Source organism: Jatropha curcas, chromosome 3 (assembly GCF_041381405.1).
Source record: "Jatropha curcas cultivar XTBG-Jc1 chromosome 3, XTBG_Jcur_1.0, whole genome shotgun sequence".
Taxonomy (NCBI): domain Eukaryota; kingdom Viridiplantae; phylum Streptophyta; class Magnoliopsida; order Malpighiales; family Euphorbiaceae; genus Jatropha; species Jatropha curcas.
The window spans coordinates 21,709,918-21,729,371 of record NC_143153.1 but is presented as its reverse complement, the minus strand read 5'-3'; the positions used below and the strand labels follow the sequence as shown (position 1 = coordinate 21,729,371).

General features: G+C 34.2%; 1 protein-coding gene, 1 long non-coding RNA gene and 1 pseudogene across 3 annotated transcripts; all 3 read left to right on the top strand.

Annotated features, from left to right (window-relative positions):
* The first annotated feature begins 4,882 nt into the window (after positions 1-4,882).
* Positions 4,883-6,892, top strand: LOC149497697 (uncharacterized). Its single transcript, XR_016320012.1, has 3 exons — positions 4,883-5,168; positions 5,833-5,917; positions 6,721-6,892. It is a non-coding gene; the product is annotated as an uncharacterized LOC149497697 (long non-coding RNA).
* Positions 6,893-7,059: 167 nt separating this feature from the next.
* LOC149497696 (uncharacterized) lies at positions 7,060-9,147 on the top strand (annotated as a pseudogene).
* A 5,535-nt stretch (positions 9,148-14,682) lies between these two features.
* LOC119369807 (uncharacterized) lies at positions 14,683-16,983 on the top strand. Of its 2 annotated transcripts, XM_089719794.1 has the most exons (2): positions 14,683-14,962; positions 15,253-16,983. In XM_089719794.1, exon 2 carries the CDS (start codon positions 15,442-15,444, stop codon positions 16,837-16,839), a length of 1,398 nt encoding a protein of 465 aa, XP_089575920.1. In that variant the 5' UTR covers positions 14,683-14,962; positions 15,253-15,441; the 3' UTR covers positions 16,840-16,983. The 2 variants fall into 2 exon arrangements, with proteins under 2 accessions (XP_089575920.1, XP_089575919.1); XM_089719793.1 differs by having other exon boundaries at positions 14,683-16,983.
* Positions 16,984-19,454: the final 2,471 nt, after the last annotated feature.

Genomic DNA, 19,454 nt, shown 5'->3' with positions numbered 1-19,454 from the left:
TGGGCCTGAATCTATAATTATGAATAGAAGGTGAGATTTAAATAAGTTAGGCTTACTACGGGCTTCGGGGGCCTTAAGCCCACCCAGGTCCTAGTGCCGGTCCGGTCCATGGAAATGGGTCGTGACAAAGGTGGTATCAGAGCATAAGTTGGGCCGTAGGAATCAATTGCGGAACATAGGAAATTAAATAGAGAACTCCTATGTTGGGATCGGCCGTAACCAACAAAGGAGCTGTAGTCGGGATTGAATTCCATTTTAGTGCCGGTGGACGCATCGTGCACGAGGATGGAAGGAAATCTGTATGAAACTTAGGACGAGAATTAAAAGTACAGAAATAATAGGGAATTATAAAAAGAGTCCGGGTAACTGACGTTTCTAAAATAAATACTTCGAGTTTTGCTAAATCCCCTCCATCTATTTTGAAGCAGAGGATCAGTTGGAAATTGGTGTAATGGTCTGATCACCCAGTACACCATGATTCGACAGGAGACACTGCTTCGAAAATTATTTGAAATTATTTAGAAAAGAAGTCGGAGTTTTAAAGATAATAAGAAAGTAAATTTATTTGAACTACGATTTGAGAAACATGTTTTATTATTTGCTTATTGGAAATTGTTTTGAAGTTGCAATTAATTGTTTGGTTTTCTTATTTTGTCGGCATGTCAAAAATTTATCTGATTTTAGAATTTTAATTATTTACAATGATTGCATGTTTGATTAAATTTTTATCATATTGTCTATCCCGAGGACTAAATTAGGCCTATAGAAATTAATACTGATAAGTTAATAATAAATAGTATAGAATATGAATCTGACTGAAAATGTCAATTAAGATATAGATTAAATTCTAGAAATGTTACTGTTAGGGATTAAAAAGTGAAAATGGTAATTTAAATTAAATCAAGGGTTAGAAAAGGAGGATCTAAGACAAATAATCATAATAGACAAGAAATCCTCAATTATTCAAGGCGAAACTTAAGAATATAAAAGAAAATGTTAAATGAATTATGTGCTTGAATGTGAAGAACATAATGTTAACTGAATAGGTCAAATTAATTATAGCAATATAAAATAATGTAAACATGATAAAGAAGCAGGTAAAACTTCCTCTGAACAATTAGTATGAAGGGTAAAATTTTGGGTGTTTTAATATATAATTAAAGTCGTTAGTGAATAATTGGGCAAAAGTTGTGAAGTTAAAATTTGATTAATATGGAAAAGATTGACTAATAGTTAATAGAAATAATTACAAGCCATGAAATAATTATGAATCTATTATAATAAAATGAGCAATTAGATTGAATCGATAATAGACTTATGGAACTAATGTGTAACTAAGGGATAGTTGGTATAATCTAAAAAAATTAGTAAGGTGAAAGTTTAGTTTGTAATAAATTTATTAGACATTATATAATTAAGATCCTAGCACATGTAGGATACTTAAAGGGCTAGATTAAGTTCATAAATCTATTATAATAAAATGAATGTAGAAGATGGTGAATAACTTTAAATCACAAATGGGGAATGAATGGGGAAAGGAACGTGGATGCTGTAGGAAAGCTTAATAAATTAAGGAAATTAGATCGAGGTGCTAAATAAAATAAAATAAAAGTTAATAAATTTGGAAGAGAATAAAGGTCAAAGATAACTCATAATAATGAAATAGAGATTGAAAAATTAGAATAAAGAAATCTGAGAAGCAATGACCTTAGGATGGAATTAAATTTTGTGTAAAATAATGGTTTTACGCCTTAGATTCATGTACCCATCCTTAAAACTCTTTTACGGATAAGACTTAAATGAGGTTGGGTACACTAAGGAGATATGAAGGATAAAAGAAAGATTAAAATGAATCAAAAGGCTAAAGAATTTGGATAAGACTAGGGGATGTTAAATCTTAGAAAAGCCGATGATGATAATATGGTCAATTAATTTATCTACTGTGGAATACTAGAATAAATAATTAGAAACAAATTGGGAAAGAAGAAAAATTCAGATGTAAGAAATATACATATAAAAAAAATAAAAAAAAAAATATAATGATGATGATAAAATAAATAACTAAATAAATAAAGATAAAATAATAATATAAATATAAATCACTACTGAATATAACTTTTGGGAAAATTTAAGGTGTGGACCAATCTACTTGAGAGGCTAGTAATAGCGAAAGGAATAGTAATGATGGAGATTAGAATATTCTTGGTTTAAGAGGATCATTTAGGGATGAAATATGTAACATTAGACTGGAACTAGATGATTTCAGGATTGTCCTCGTGGAGATAGACAATTCATTTTTGTTAAATACCAAAAGGTTGTAGAAAATACAATGAGTATTGATTTTCAAACTTCATGAAAATATTTTTATACCACGATTGAGATTGGTTTAAAATAAAAGTAAATGCAAATTTCTATTAAAAGAATTTCAAGGTTTTGTGTGAGTGACATGCCGATGTTTTTAAAAGTGGAAAAGGAAAATTATTTTAAAAGTTTTTAAATAGTCAGTTACCCATAGGATGGTCCACCTAGGTTGTAGTTGTTAACTCATTCGTCAAATTTTTGAATAAACGATTAATCTACTGAAATAAATTCTTTCTTAAGAAAAAGAGATATGACATCAATAAAAGAAATGAATTTATTAAGGTAGAAATTAACTTGGTATAAGAGATACAAATTAGTGAAACTTTGAAAGAGGTATATTAAGAATTGAAATTTTAATACTATGCCTTTTAGACTACAAGGAATTGTGACAAATCAGAACTAGAGGAAAATTACTATTTAAATCTGAACCTTCGGATAGTTTACTTGATCAAAAGAGAATTATTTAAATTTTAAGAAATCCTTTGGAGTTAATAATAAGGTAAGACTTAACTTGTGACTTGAATTGAAAAATTGGAACTAATGAATTCCTTGTATCTGGTATGACTAATTGGTATTGTGATTATGTATAACTGATGAAAGGAAAATTTCATGGAGAAATTTCCAAGGAAAACTGAACCTATGTGGCTATGGTGATGATTGTTTTGCATTGAATAATATAAATATAATTAGATTCGATTGTGGGATTGGAATATAATTGTGATTTGAGGGGGCTACTGGATTAAGATATGATCTTTGGTTGGAATTGGTTTTAATGATGTCATAATGTGTAATCGCATGAATTTGATAAAGAGAAGAATAAATCTAATGAAAAGAAACTAGTGAAATGAACCGTGAGGTGATTGATAAGAATTTTGACATGTCAGCGGAAGGAGGAAAGACCTGAACTAAGTCAAATCTAGACAATCACATCATGTGGCCTTGTGCTAACCTGAGAAACTAGAGTTGATAAGGTTAAAGGAATAAATTAAAGGAAGTTATAAATATCATGCTAGACTTAAATAAGAGAGATTAACGAACTAAAGACAGGTGAGATAGATAAGTTGATATTATATTTTAAAACTTTGATGAAAAGCGAAATAATTTGTTTATGTATTATAGATACTAATTAGAGATTTGTTATTAATTCATAATTAAGGCATGAACTGAAGTCTCATATAGAAATGAATAAATTATTTAGTTGACATAGAATTTGACGCCTATTTATTTGATGTACCATTTGGATGGTAAGGTAACATAAAGTTGGGACATAAGAAATTTCATTTAAGACTTTTATATATTGATAGGTATTAGGTAAAATGTAAATAGTTGGGGTAAGTAATAAATGTTAGGATGAAATATTGTTAATGAGATAAATTACTATTAATGATTAATAGTAGATGGAATAATTAAAAAGTATGCTTCAATATTCTTGGGAAGAATTAGTAAGCAACATACGTGAAATAGAGGATTGAAAAGCAAAAGATGTAGTATAGAAGGCAACTTTTAATGATACATGTTAAGATAATTTAAGGAATAAGTGGTAGATGTAAGTAAGGCGATTAAATAGAAAATGTGGGAATCCATATAGAGTAAGAAAACTAATAGTGCAGGGATGTCCTTAGTAAATGAGCTATTTAAATAATTGCGCTAGTGTACCATAAAAATATTATAAGAATAGAACTTGTATAAAAAGAACCGATAGAGTGAGTTCGAATAACCCTGCGATATTATAGACAACGAAAATTACAAGAGATTTTTTCTGAAAATTTTGGATTAAAATAACAGTTTTGCAACCTTGATTAGTAAACGATTTAGTCGTAACATATATAAATTAAATGAATCAATTCTTATTATACATAAATTGAATTTTACATTGTTTTGCTTTTGTAAATATTATTACTATTACGCATTTATTGCACAACTCAGTTAATTAAAAGATATTGAATTAAAGACCGATTTTCTAAAGATTTCAGTAACTGTTCGATGATAGTATTGGAGATTTCGGAAATAAAGTTTCTTATAAGCTTCAACTAGGTGGTACTATATAAATTGAATGAAATTTTATTCTAAATATAATTATTGGCGGTAGAAGTACAATCAGAATACCCCACTCGCTGCCTTTCTTCGATCTGTATTTTCGCTTTTGAGCTGTCTCCTTGGTATTGGAAGCCATTTCTTGTAACTTTAAACTTTCCCGTGCGTCCTTTCATATTCTTTCCCACTAGATTCAATTCGAGGACGAATTGTCTTAAGGGGGGGAGATTGAAATACCCTGAATTTTTATTTTCAGAACATTTTCCAATTTAATTTAACGAACCGACAGCCTGGAAATTGCTATTAATATTTTAGTGCGAATACTATGAGAAATCGAATTGAAAACCGATTGAAAAAGCCGAAACCGGTTGAAAATCGAAGATTTGGGCCGAATCGAACCGAATCGAACCGGTTCGCCCAAACCATCTAGAAACATCCTTTTCCCTTTATCTTCAACGCCTATCTTCTTCACTCTCACCATTTCTACGCCACCTCCAGCCCACCACCGCACCACCACACCTCCCTCTCTTCTTCTTTTTCTTCTTCTTTCTTTCTTTCCTTTTTCTTTCTTTCTTTCCCTTTTCTTCTTCCCTGCAACTGGGTCTGCGTCACTGCCAGCGACTGCAGCAGCTCCAGCAAGCCTCTGACCACCGGATTGCGCCTCTGCCGCCGCTCCAGCGTGCCTCCGACCACCGACAGCCACTGCTCTCCGATCCGGCACACGTGGCAATTTCCGATCTAGCAGAAATTCAACAAAAAAAAATTATATTGGGGTATAAATTAATTTAAATATATTTTAGTTAATGAATTTAATTTTATTAATGATAGTTACTTAAATTTAGTTAGTTTACTTTTAATAATTTTAGTTGACTTAGTTAATGTTAGTAAAATTAGTTAATTAAATTAATTTTATTATTTGTAGTTAATTAATTTGGTTAATTTAATTTGATAATTGTGAGTAGTTACCAGTGTTATAATTTTAGTGTTGATTTAATTAAGGTAGTTTAAATATAATGTTATTGTAATGTATAATTTGGATTGTGTGGTGATGTTGAGATTAAAGGAGGATGGGAAAATGTTGTTTGATTAATTGCCCGATGGATGGGCCGTATGGATTGAATAATTGTGAAATTGTTGATATTTTAGCAGGTAGATAGTCTAAATTTTAGGGGAGATGCTGCCGAAATTTCGGTAGAAAATAAATCAATTATAGAAATTAAATTACTTAATAGAGATTAAATTATTTATAGAAATTAAAAATATAGAATAAGATTATTAGAGTGATAAATAAATAAGGAAACCCAATATCTGTATCTATAAATATATATATAGTTTAAATTAATAAATGAATTAAATGACTGCCAAAACTAGTAAACGAATATAAAATAGAATCTTCAAATTTAAAATTCTTACTTAGAATTCTATTGTTTATTATAGAGGTTTATAAAATTCCGAAATGCGAGGACGAAAGCTGGAAGCATGGAGTGATAAAGACAGTCCTTTTAAAGGACAATAAAGAAATGTGAGTAGTGTTAGATAATTCGCTTCATCCGCCTGCATGCATGCATTCACGGCTAAATGTTATCATGCATTATTTTATTGAAGTGCCATATTATGATGCACTATTTGTTGATAGTAAAAATTGTTTGATTACTTGTGCTATGAATATACTGTGCCTTGTTTGTGTGGAATTGGGATGAAGTGGACCACCATGGGTTTGTGAGGACGGTCTGTGATATGGATCCTGAATATGATATGATATTGACCGTCGGCCGGGAAAATGGGAGATCGGCGCCCCCGTGTGCACCTGATGATATGGATTGTATGGAAAACCACAGGATGGCTTCTTGTTGTTGCGCACCTGATAATCTAGATTTGATTGTAGCCCGCAGGGTGGCCTCCTGTTGTGAGCACTTGATGATCTAGATTGGATGGAGACCACCGGGTTGCCTCCTGTGGGTATGGAAAAGAAAAGAGAGAATGGAAAAACAATGAGAGGACTGGTCAGTGAGGATTAGACCAGTTGGCCGTATGGGGGATCGGCTCCCCGGTGCACATGTATGAGAGGGCGAGCCATGTGTGAGGACGGCTCGTTGGGGTTTCAGGTGGTGCCACTGACTAATTTCCACGTGATGTGATTATATGAAGGTGATGATACTTGTGATTGCTGCTGTATTGCCATTTGTGTGACAAACTGCATGATCATATAATTAAACGGTAACTAGATAAAAATATTTAGCATCTGTGTGATTGTGTGGGGTGAGAGGGTTATCTAACCCTACTCATTGAGTTTGGCGCTCACCCCTGCCTACTATTTTTTTTCAGGTAATAGAAAGAAATAAAAGCCTTGTGGAGTTGAGACACTTATTGTAGAAGACTTTTAATGATAGAAATAACGATGTAAATATAAAGGTAGAGTTCCGCAATTGTATTCCAGTTGGGTTGTAAATAAATAGTAAAAGTCCATATTAAATATATGAACTGCATTTTGAGTTAATGGGCCTGAATCTATAATTATGAATAGAAGGTGAGATTTAAATAAGTTATGCTTACTACGGGCTTCGGGGGCCTTAAGCCCACCCAGGTCCTAGTGCCGGTCCGGTCCATGGAAATGGGTCGTGACAACTTTCTTGGATCTGATAATCCTAAAACTCACATCAGCCCATTTCTCACCTTCTCTCTTCCGCTAGACATATTTTCTTCATCCCTCTCTCTAAATGGGTATCTAAATGAGACCAAATCCCTTCTCGCCATTATCAAATTTGTCCCAAACACTCTATCCAAGATTGGGTCTTTCGCTTTAATTTCATAATATTATCCAAGATGCTCTTAACTACCAGCAGATGCCTTACTAATTTTCGGCTTCATCGGCTATTGGGTTTTTTTGATTGCGTTTCTTATAGTAGTTCTACCAGTACACACGCCAGAGGTAAAAGCAAATCTTATTCATTCGATAATATTGATGATGCTTTGGCTTCTTTCCATTTGATGCTTCGTAGTAATCCTTCACCGCCTGTTTTGGAATTTAATAAATTATTATCTGCACTTGTTCGAATGAAACGTTATGAGACTGTAATTTCTCTTTACAAACAGATGGAATTGTCTAGAATTTCTCTCGATCTTTATTCTATTAGTATTTTGACTAATTGCTTTTGCCATCTGGACCGCGTGGATTTTGGGTTCTCTCTTATTGGGAAAATCTTCAAACTTGGCTTTCAGCCTGACATTATAACGCTTAATACGTTAATCCATGGGCTTTGTAGAGAGGATAGATTTGATGAAGCTGTGGAATTATTTGATGAAATCGTTGCAAAAGTGTATAAACCTGATATTTATACCTATACTGTCATTGTGAACGGTCTGTGTAAAATTGGGAAAACCAATGTGGCCTTTGGTATTCTGAGAAGAATGCTTGAGGAAGGTTGTGAACCTAATGTGGTGTCATATAATGCTATCATTGACAGCCTTTGTAAGGATAGATTGGTGACTGAGGCATTGCAGCTCTGCTTGAAAATGAAGAGTGAAGGCATCTCTCCGAGCATTGTGACCTACAACTCTTTAATCTATGGTCTGTGCAATTCAGGCCGATGGGAAGAAGCTTCTATGCAGCTCAACGAAATGTTGGAAGCGAACATCGCACCAGATTTAATTACCTTCAACATATTGGTTGATGGACTTTGTAAGGAAGGAAGGGTTTCCAAAGCTCATGGCATAGTCAAATGGATGATTCAAAGAGGAATAAAGCCTGATGTTGTGACATATAACTCTTTGATGGATGGATATTGTCTACTCAGCCAAATGGATAAAGCTAGAGAAATTTTTGACATGATGCTAAGCAAGGGTTATATGCCTGATGTTGTTACCTACAGTATCTTGATTGACTGTTACTGTAGGAGAAAAAGGATAGATGAGGCGATGAGGCTTTTTGATGAAATGCCTAGGAAAGGCTTGATTCCAGACCATTTCACATGTAATTCTCTTATAGGTGGCTTGTGTAAAGCAAAGAACCCTCATGCTGCATATAAGTTTTTCAAGAACTTGTGTGCTAGTGGCCATTCTCCAGATATGGTGACTTACAACATTTTGATAGATGGCTTCTGTAAGGATAGGTGTCTAGATGTGGCATTGTCGCTATTTCATGAAATGCAGAAAAACTCATTGAAGGCTGATCTTATTGTCTATAGTACCTTAATTGATGGTATGTTCAGAGTTGGAAAAGTAGAAGATGCAAAGGAACTGTTTTCTAGACTTTCCATCCTAATGTTTACACATACAATATAATGATCAATGGACTTTGTAAGGAAGGATTACTGGATGAAGCATTGAAGGTTTTCGGGAAAATTGAAGGGAATGGCTGCTTGCCAGATAGTTGCTCATATAATGTGATTATCCAAGGATGTGTCCGGTGTAATGACTCGTCCATGGCAAACAAACTTATTGATGAAATGGTTGGCAAGGGGTTCTCCGTGGATGCCACCACCACGGAGTTGGTAATGAATTTAATTTTGAACAAGCCTGATGATCCGCTTGTGCAAAAGCTGCTAAGCTGCTCTAGACGTTCTCAAGGTGTAAACTTGAAGTGAGATTCTAGTTATGCCACTGCAATTTGTCTCAAAAACATGTTATATTTTCTGCAATTCAATATTTTTGTCAGACTCCTGCAATTCTTCCCATCTTAGTTGGAAGGATTCATTGTTTATGCATACTTAAAGAAAACTCATTAATAAAGAAAACATACTCTATTGCTTGACAGTCAGGTGATCCTTTTCAAGTCTCATTCTTCATGAATTCAGGTCCACCAAACACTACTGCTCTGTTTTATGTTGATTAGTATTTTGGTTGTTAAAATTATACTCAGTGTGATTGAGTTGCATAACCTTCTGCTTCGAAATCGACATTAAACAAGCACAAAAACTGGGCCTTGGTTTGCATAATGGTTGATAAATGAGTGGCACTTTAGTATGACTAATTATACAGGTTGATAGACACTTGTTCTTTGTACAGGTTTTCGTTTTAGGTTGAAAAAGGCTTCCCATTCCCTTTTTTTTTTTTTTTTTTTTTTTTTTTTTTTTTTTTTTTTTTTTAAAATATAAGCAAGCAATCAAGAAGTGAATTCCATTAAAAGCTATGGTATATTGACAGTTTAAAAATAAAATAAAATGGCTATGGATGTTGCATTAAAAAGTTAAAAAACATTATTGATTCGTTTGACATATATTTATTATTATATAGAATAATAGTTATAATAATTGGAATTTCAACTCGGAATACAATAAATTAGATTACCATTATGATTTATTTTTTATATTTGTATATTTAATTTTAATTTATATTAGGAGTATTTGTAGTATATTCGTTTAAAAAAATTTTGTGATGCTTGTTATTGTATTGATGTGAAAATATTATTATCATTATGATAAATGATTCTACATTTACAATTATATTAGTACTTTTTTTTTGTCGTAAAAATTTGAATATAACTTTTAATTTTTTATAAATAATTATATTAAGTAAAAATAAAAATAAAAAAAAATCTAATTGAACCGAATTGATTCAATTTAATATCAATATAGTCCTCTTGTCGATTGTATGTATGTATATATATATGGATGTATCAATGCTTATATGGATTTAAGGTGTAGGTTTAGAGTATAGATCTTGAAACCGTAAACATACTTAATAATTTAATTTTTCAAATTTTGTAAATTGAATGAAACCGCTAACTTTTTTAAACCACAATTAGTTAGGATGATATTAAATTATAGCTTTTTTTTTATTATTTTTTTGAGACTAAAATCAAAAGTTTATTACTGAAAACCAGTGGATTGATAGAAGATGGTACCTCTTCCATCTAGATTTGCTCTTCTATCTCAAGAGAAAGAACTAATTTTGCTAATGAATGAGCTACTTTTTTATCCTTCCTAACTACATCTGAAATTAAAATGGAGTCAAACCGATTCAAGAGCATGCAACAGTTCTATTCCGTAAGCTGAATACCAAGGATTGACAATCTGATTCTATCTCAATAGCTCTGACTCCTAGCTCTAAGGCCTTTGAGATAGCAAAAGAGACGGCCTCTATTTCGGCTTCTTCCGGCGAAAGCACATGAGAACACTTGTGAGAGCCACTAGCCACTATATCACCATTTGAGTTTCTTATAACCAATCCAAAGCCAATTCTCCCATCAGCACCAAGCGGAGCATCACAATTCACTTTAAAAATACCTTCCACCAAACATTCCTGCCAACAGAGCTCCTGACCTGTAACATTAGCGTCAAGTATAGCAGGGGCTGAACGAACACGAAACTGTAAATGTTAAACTTATTAGTATATTTTTAGCAAATCATAAAAAACTGTAAATTTTTTTATTCATGCTTCATATTCATATATATGTAAATGTTAATTATTATTTTAATTCATGTAATTCTTTATATAGATTGAATTGTTTAATTTGTTTTGTCTCCATTCATTTATAATAATTGTCCATTTTTACATCTACTAATTTTTAATCACGTGCATTGCTCGTTGTTGTTTCTCGTTGTCTATACTCGTTAATTCTTTATAATATAATAATAGCCTAAATTTTTATAATGTTAGAGTATAAGTTAATATTATTTTAGATAAAAATAAATACAATAGTTAATTTACATTAGCTTATATAATAATTACAATATATACTTATTTTTAGAATTTTTCATTACATATTTGTAAAATTTAACAACTAAACTCAAAAAAAAAAAATCTAAAAAGGAAAAATATATATCTTAATAATATAAATCTTTTACTATATGTCTCTTGATTTTAGTTCCATATAGAAGACAATTAAACAATGACTAAGAAAATAAACTATAAAAAACTTATTACCTCATAAGTAACTAGACTATGTTTAATCTCCAGAGCTTGAATCCGTGATGCCTCAAAAAAGGACAAACTATCATCTGCAAACAACAAGTGAGATAACCGAGGAGCAGCTCTCGAGACTCTACAGCCTTGGATGCGACCTTCGTTTTTAGACCTACTAAACAGCTTTGATAGTCCTTCAGCACAGAGTATAAATAAATAGGGAGATAATGGACAACCTTGTCTTGTTCCCCTTTTTGGGATAATTGGGCCAACCTCATCCCCATTCACTCCAACCCAGTATTTAATAGAGGAAACACACAACATGATCAAGTCAACCCAGCGCTGGGTAAAACCCAATCCCTACATAACAGCCTGTAGATAGCACCAATTAACTCTTTCATAGGCTTTAGAAATATCTACTTTCAGTGCGCAAGCTCCTTGTCGACCTTTCATTCTTGTTTGCATAGAGTGGATTAGCTTGACGGCAACTAACACATTCTCTGAAATTAACCGGCCCAGGACAAAATTAAGGTATCATTTAAATTATCCAGAAATACACCTGCATTGAACCAGTCTCAACAACCTTGAACAACATCATGACCCACAATATCCCAAAACCTCTAGTAGAATCTAGGATTTAGCCCATCCATCCCTGGGCTTTTATCCGCATGCATTTGTTTCATTGCTAACTTAATCTCATCCACTGAAATATCTCCATGTAGCATAGTATTATCATTGTCCGAAACCAAAGGAGAAAATAAACCCACAATAGGACTTAAGTCGACATCTCCTGCCTCAAAAAGATTAACAAAATAATCACTTACCATACCTGTCAACAAATTGCCGTCGTTTATCTACTCGCCAGTAGCATCCTTCAGCCGAAAAATCTGCTTAGATTTCTTTTGTTTTTTAGCAATGGCATGGAAGTATCTAGAGTTCATATCCCCAGATTTCAACCAAAAGGGATTTCGCTCTTTGAGACCAGAAGACCTCTTCACGGTGCAAAACATCATCAAGCTTACGCTGCACATCTTCAAACTGTTCAATATTACCATTGAACCGAAGATTCTCAAGCCGCACAGTCAACTACTTTGCATCCTGTCTAAACCGAAGCTTGAGTCTCCTACCCCAGCTCTGTAAATAGTCTCCACAAACCTTTATCTTCCCCTTACATCAATGCCATCATAATTAGTCGAACTCTCTCTAACCACAACATCCACTTCAAATTCCTCTAGCCAAATATTCTCAAACCGAAAACGTTGATGCCTTTGATTTTTGATTCTTGGAGAAGTAAGAATTAAAAGAGGAGAGTGATCAGACTTACTTGAGACTAGGTTCTGAACCTGATAATTAGGAAAGTGATTCTACTAAAAGACGTTTCCCAAAGCTCCATCCAATCTTTCCTCCACCCGATGTTGACCTCTACTGTGAGCCCAAGCAAAAGGGTAACCCGACATTCCCAAATCAACCAGACCATAGTCAGCCACAGTATTCGAGAAACCCTGTAATAAACATGAAGGATGAGGAATACGCCCTTTCTTTTTTTCAATGAACATTAGGTCATTAAAATCTCCACAAATTAGCCAGGGAAGATTTTCCAACCTAGCTAAGGAGTGACGAACATTCCATGAAACTTGCCTACGGTATCTTTCCAGCATTCCATAAAAGCCAGTAAGGCACCAAATAAAACCTTCAGTTGTAACAATTTTCATATCAATAAAATTTGGAGAATAACGTATAACTTCTAAACTAACTTGAGAATTCCACAAAATGGCTAAACCACCACGGTGTCCCACAGCATCCACAGTAAAACAACAATCATAATGAAATCTGCATCAGAGTTGTTCAATTTTATTCAAAGCAACTAAAGTTTCAGATTAAAAAATAACAGTTGGCTTATGACATCGAATAAGTGCATTTACTGCTCGAGGGTCGCAAAGTCCTCGACAGTTCCAACAAAGAATATTCATGGTTGTGGGCGGGCCTGGGTCTCAGGTCCCATCGGAACAAGGATAATATCTGAATGAACTCCAAGTACTTCATCAAGAGAGTCATCCGCAACCTCCATATTTGTTACTGCAGAGTCATGCAAAATAATCACATTGTCAACCCTGGCCATTTTTTTGCCTTCTGCCACAAGCATCGTTTCATCTTCATTTAAATTCTGGCCCAACAAATCAATTACTCCACTTGCAGAATCCATTGTCAGAAACCCACCATTCAGCCCTTTTTCAAATAAATTAGCTGTAGTGGAAAATGGTAAGTTGACTTTCAAATTTAAAGGATAATTCTTATCCTTTGAACCACTAAAATCACGCAACTATATAGCAGCATCGATCACGGAACCAACATATGGATTATCTGAAATTTTGTTACCATTTTTGTCATCGAACCAGTGCCGATCATCCGCTGTAGCACCTCCTTGCTGGACGTTCGCCCTCAACCAATGATCCAACTCCTCTCCACTTCGCCGTCGACTTGAAACAACACTTCACAGATACTGTCACTATGACCTAAGTGACCGAATATGAAGCAAAACATGGGGAGTCTTTCATAGGAAAAAGTCACAGTGAAGATACTTTCGTCTACCCTCCTCATTTTCTTCCACCCTTTGAGCGGTTTCCGAATGTCTATAACAACTCGGATTCTCATATACTCCCTCCTCTCCCTATCTTCTTTACCAGTGTCAAACAAAATAAATTTCCCAACGAAATCACCTATCTGCTTCCCAAATTGCTCAATCATCATACCTACCGGAACTCCTTTGATTTGAACCTAGAGCAATTCGACAGTTCATGGATCTTGTCCAGGTTTGATCTTTTCAATCATAAAAAACAAGTCATTTAAATCACACTCGATATGAACTTAAGATCACAAACGTCTAAAAATAATTAAAATATGGTTAAAACATAATTAATTCCTTAAATTATATTGAAATTAACACTTTGAACATAACTATAACGTCCTAATTATGTAAATAATTAAGTCCTATATTTAAAAAATAACTATAATGTCTCTAATTTATACTTTTTGTACAAAAGTGAACTTTTTATCGTTAGTAATATACACTTTTAAACAGAATATACTCATTTTTTTAAATGAAAAGAGATCACTTTTTGATGAAAAAAATTTAATAAAATATAATTTAAGAATGTCATAATTATTTCTTAAATATAGAATAACTTAAATATTAATTTGAATATAATTTTGAGATCTGGATATATTTTACCCTTAAAATATTCGTTTTTAACTGAAAGTCTATATATTTTGGTTTTTATCTTAGTTGGCACAACTTTATTATAAATTTTTTAACAATACAATTTTATTGTCAACCTAAAATATTTTAAAAAATAATAATAATTATTAAAATTATTGATGAAATTATATGCATATTTGATCCATATTTAATTGGATATACTTTTATTGGATCTGATAATCCTAAAACTCATATCAGCCCATTTCTTACCTTCTCTCTTCCGCTAGACATATTTTCTTCATCCCTCTCTCTAAATGGGCGAGTCTAAATGAGACCAAATCCCTTCTCGCCATCGTCAAATTTGTCCCAAAGGCTCTATCCAAGATTGGGTCTTTCGCTTTAATCTCATAATATTATCCAAGATGCTCTTAACTACCAGCAGATGCCTTACTAATTTTCGGCTTCATCGGCTATTGGGTTTTTTTGATTGCGTTTCTTATAGTAGTTCTACCAGTACACACGCCAGAGGTAAAAGCAAATCTTATTCATTCGATAATATTGATGATGCTTTGGCTTCTTTCCATTTGATGCTTCATAGTAATCCCTTACCGCCTGTTATGGAATTTAATAAATTATTATCTGCACTTGTTCGAATGAAACATTATGCGACTGTGATTTCTCTTTACAAACAGATCGAATTGTCTAGAATTTCTCTCAATTTACATTCTATAAGTATTTTGACTAATTGCTTTTGCCATCTGGACCGCGTGGATTTTGGGTTCTCTCTTATTGGGAAAATCTTCAAACTTGGCTTTCAGCTTGACATTATAACGCTTACTACGTTAATCCATGGGCTTTGTAGAGATGATAGATTTGATGAAGCTGTGGAATTATTTGATGAAATCGTTGAAAAAGGGTATAAACCTAATATTTATACCTATACTGTCATTGTGAACGGTCTGTGTAAAATTGGGAAAACCAATGTGGCCTTTGGTATTCTGAGAAGAATGCTCGAGGAAGGTTGTGAACCTGATGTGGTTGCATATAATGCTATCATTGACAGCCTTTGTAAGGATAGATTGGTTAATGAGGCATTAGAGCTCTTCTTGGAAGTGAAGAGTAAAGGCATCTCTCCAAGCATTGTGACCTACAACTCTTTAATCTATGGTCTGTGCAATTCAGGCCGATGGGAAGAAGCTTCTATGCAGCTCAATGAAATGTTGGGAGTAAACATCACACCAAATTTAATTACCTTCAATATATTGGTTGATGGTCTTTGTAAGTGTGGAAAGTTTTCAAAGGCTTGTGGTATAGTCAAATTGATGATTCAAAGAGGAATAAAGCCTAATGTTGTGACTTACAGCTCTTTAATCTATGGTCTGTGCAATTTAGGCCGATGGGAAGAAGCTTCTATGAAGCTCAATGAAATGTTGGAAGTGAACATCGCACCAGATTTAATTACCTTCAACATATTGGTTGATGGACTTTGTAAGGAAGGAAGGGTTTCCAAAGCTCATGGCATAGTCAAATGGATGATTCAAAGAGGAATAAAGCCTGATGTTGTGACATATAACTCTTTGATGGATGGATATTGTCTACTCAGCCAAATGGATCAAGCTAGAGAAATTTTTGACATGATGCTAAGCAAGGGTTATATGCCTGATGTTGTTACCTACAGTATCTTGATTGACTGTTACTGTAGGAGAAAAAGGATAGATGAGGCGATGAGGCTTTTTGATGAAATGCCTAGGAAAGGCTTGATTCCAGACCATTTCACATATAATTCTCTTATAAGTGGCTTGTGTAAAGCAAAGAACCCTCATGCTGCATATAAGTTTTTCAAGAACTTGTGTGCTAGTGGCCATTCTCCAGATACGGTGACGTACAACAGTTTGATAGATGGCTTCTGTAAGCATAGGTGTCTAGATGTGGCATTGTCGCTATTTCATGAAATGCAGAAAAACTCATTGAAGGCTGATATTATTGTCTATAGTACCTTAATTGATGGTATGTTCAGAGTTGGAAAAGTTGAAGATGCAAAGGAACTGTTTTCTAGACTGTCCATAGAAGGGTTGCAGCCTGATGTTTTCACATACGCTATAATGATCAGTGGCCTTTGTAAAGAAGGATTACTAGATGAAGCATTCAAGGTGTTCAGGAAAATGGAAGGGAATGGTTGCTTGCCAGATAGTTGCTCTTATAACGTGATCATCCAAGGATGTCTCCGGTGCAATGACTCGTCCATGGCAAACCAACTTATTGATGAAATGGTTGGCAAGGGGTTCTCCGCCGATGCCACCACCATGGAGTTGGTAATGAATTTAGTTTTGAACAAGCCTGATGATCCTCTTGTGCAAAAGTTGCTAAGCTGCTCTAAACATTCTCAAGTTGTAAACTTGAAGTGAGATTTTAGGATAGAACAACTGTTATACTGTTGCAGGAGGTTTTTCTCATATTTCTAGTTATGCCACTGCAATTTGTCTTGAAAACGTGTTCTATTTTCTGCAATTCAATCTTTAAATGATGATTCAATTCAGTATTTTCTGCAATTCAATATTTGTATCAGACTCCTGCATATTGCCTTAGCAATAGTATCTATTTACAATTGCTTCATTGGATACACATATGAAACAATTCTTCCTATCTTAGTTGTAGAAGATTAGTTCATAATTACACGTCTAGTGTTTATGCATACTTAAAGAAAACTCAAGTAATATAGAAAACATATTCATTGCTTGAAAAAGTAAAGATGAACTTGTGTTTGCAAAATATTCGTTTCATGTATGTGCTTAGTGATTGTAGTTGTTAAAATTATACTTAGTGATTGAGTTGCATAACCTTGGTTTGCAAAATGGTTGATAAATGAGTGGCTCTTCAGTATGACTAGTTATACAGGTTGATAAATACTTGTTCTTTATACAGGTTTCAGTTTGAGGTTGGAAAAGGCTTACCATTCTTTTTTTTTTTTTTTTTTTTAAATATAAGCAAGCAAGCAAGAAGTGAATTCCATTAAAGGCTATGGTATATAGATAAAATATAGCTTTTTGCAAAATGGTTTTACTTTTCAAAACCACAGTACATTAAGCTTGCTTTTTTTTTTTTTTTTTTTTTTTTTTTTTTTTTTTATTATTTTTTTGAGACTAATAATCAAAAGTTCATTACTGAAAACCAGTGGATTGATAGAAGATGGTACCTCTTCTATCTAGATTTGCTCTTCTATCTCAAGAGAAAGAACTAATTTTGCTAATGAATGAGCTACTTTTGTATCCTTCCTAACTACATCTGAAATTAAAATGGAGTCAAACCGATTCAAGAGCATGCAACAGTTCTATTCCGTAAGCTGAATACCAAGGATTGACAATCTGATTCTATCTCAATAGCTCTGACTCCTAGCTCTAAGGCCTTTGAGATAGCAAAAGAGACGGCCTCTATTTCGGCTTCTTCCGGCGAAAGCACATGAGAACACTTGTGAGAGCCACTAGCCACTATATCACCATTTGAGTTTCTTATAACCAATCCAAAGCCAATTCTCCCATCAGCACCAAGCGAAGCATCACAATTCACTTTAAAAATACCTTCCACCAAACATTCCTACCAACAGAGCTGCTACCCGATTGGCCCTGTTGCTGTCCCTGGTAATCAGACCATAGAAACAAAGCTTGTCCCACCACCTGCACTTCATTGAGCTTCTTTAGTTGGAACAGTAGCACGTTCCTCTCCCTCCAAATGGACCAGGATATCATATACGAAATTTCCATCTGCTCTGGCTGAAAATTTATAGAAATTGACTTGATCCACTCCAACGCCGACCCTGCATTCGAAGATGACCTTAGTCTCAGTGGGCACAAAAGCCAAATTCATTGATATTTTGGGCAGTTAACGAGCATATGAAGTGTCGTTTCTTCCTCCTCTCCATACCAATCACAAACAGAATCCACATCAGTTTTCCGCAGGATCAGTTCCACTTTAGTTGAGAGTAAATTTAGACAACTCGAATCATAACGTGTTTAGCTTTGGGCGGAACATTTTGTTTCCAGAGGAGCTTCCAAAAGGAGTTATTCGAAAGCACAAATGAGCTAGCAATGTCGCACAAAATTTTTGAATGAAGAGCAATGTGATAAGCAGTTTTAACAGAGTAAAGGCCATGTCTAGTCCTTGGCCATGTGAGGAGGACAAAATTCCGATTCGGACTAAGAGGAATACAAAATTCCGATTCGGACTGAGAGGAATACTGCAAATCTCCTTTATGAGATTCGAAAATAAACTCAATAAGGGTAATATCCCAATAACCCGTTTCAGGAACGAGAAGCTCCTGACCTGTAACATTAGCGTCAAGCATAGCAGGGGCTGAATGAACACGAAATTTCGGTTGCCTCAGTGACCAATTATCCTTCCATATTCTAACCCTTCTACCATTTCCAATAATCCATCGAGAACCCTTTTGAATTAACCATCTTGCCTCCATCAGACTCTGCATGAAAACTTCAGTCTGTATCCCAATTTTACATCCATAATAGCTTTTAAAAGTACCTATTTCCCTACTTTTGAGAGCGTTCGCTCTTTCCATCCCTTTAGTTTTTTTGTAACCCAATCAGCAAGATTGCTAAACATTATCATCTTGTTTCGCCCAATAACACCAGGTAATCCCAGATACTTGTTGTGTCATTCCACATGCCTTGCACCTATTTTATTCCTGATAACTACCTGCAATGGACCAGAAATATTAACAGTGAATGAAATCTCAAATTTTTTCAGATTCACCTTCTGTCCGAGCCCGTCCCTAATCATTAAGGATGGAGATCAACCTATCCGCCTCTGTTTGAGATGCCTGAGCAAACAGAATACTATCATCAGTGAAAAACAAGTGTGAGAGATGGATCTCTCCGACAGATTTTAATTCCATGGAATTGTCTCGCATTTGCTGCTTGCTGGATGAGACTTGAGAAGACCTCTGCACAAAATAAAAACAAATAGAGGGATAGTGGATCACCCAGTCAAAGCCCCCTTTGTGGAAATAAGG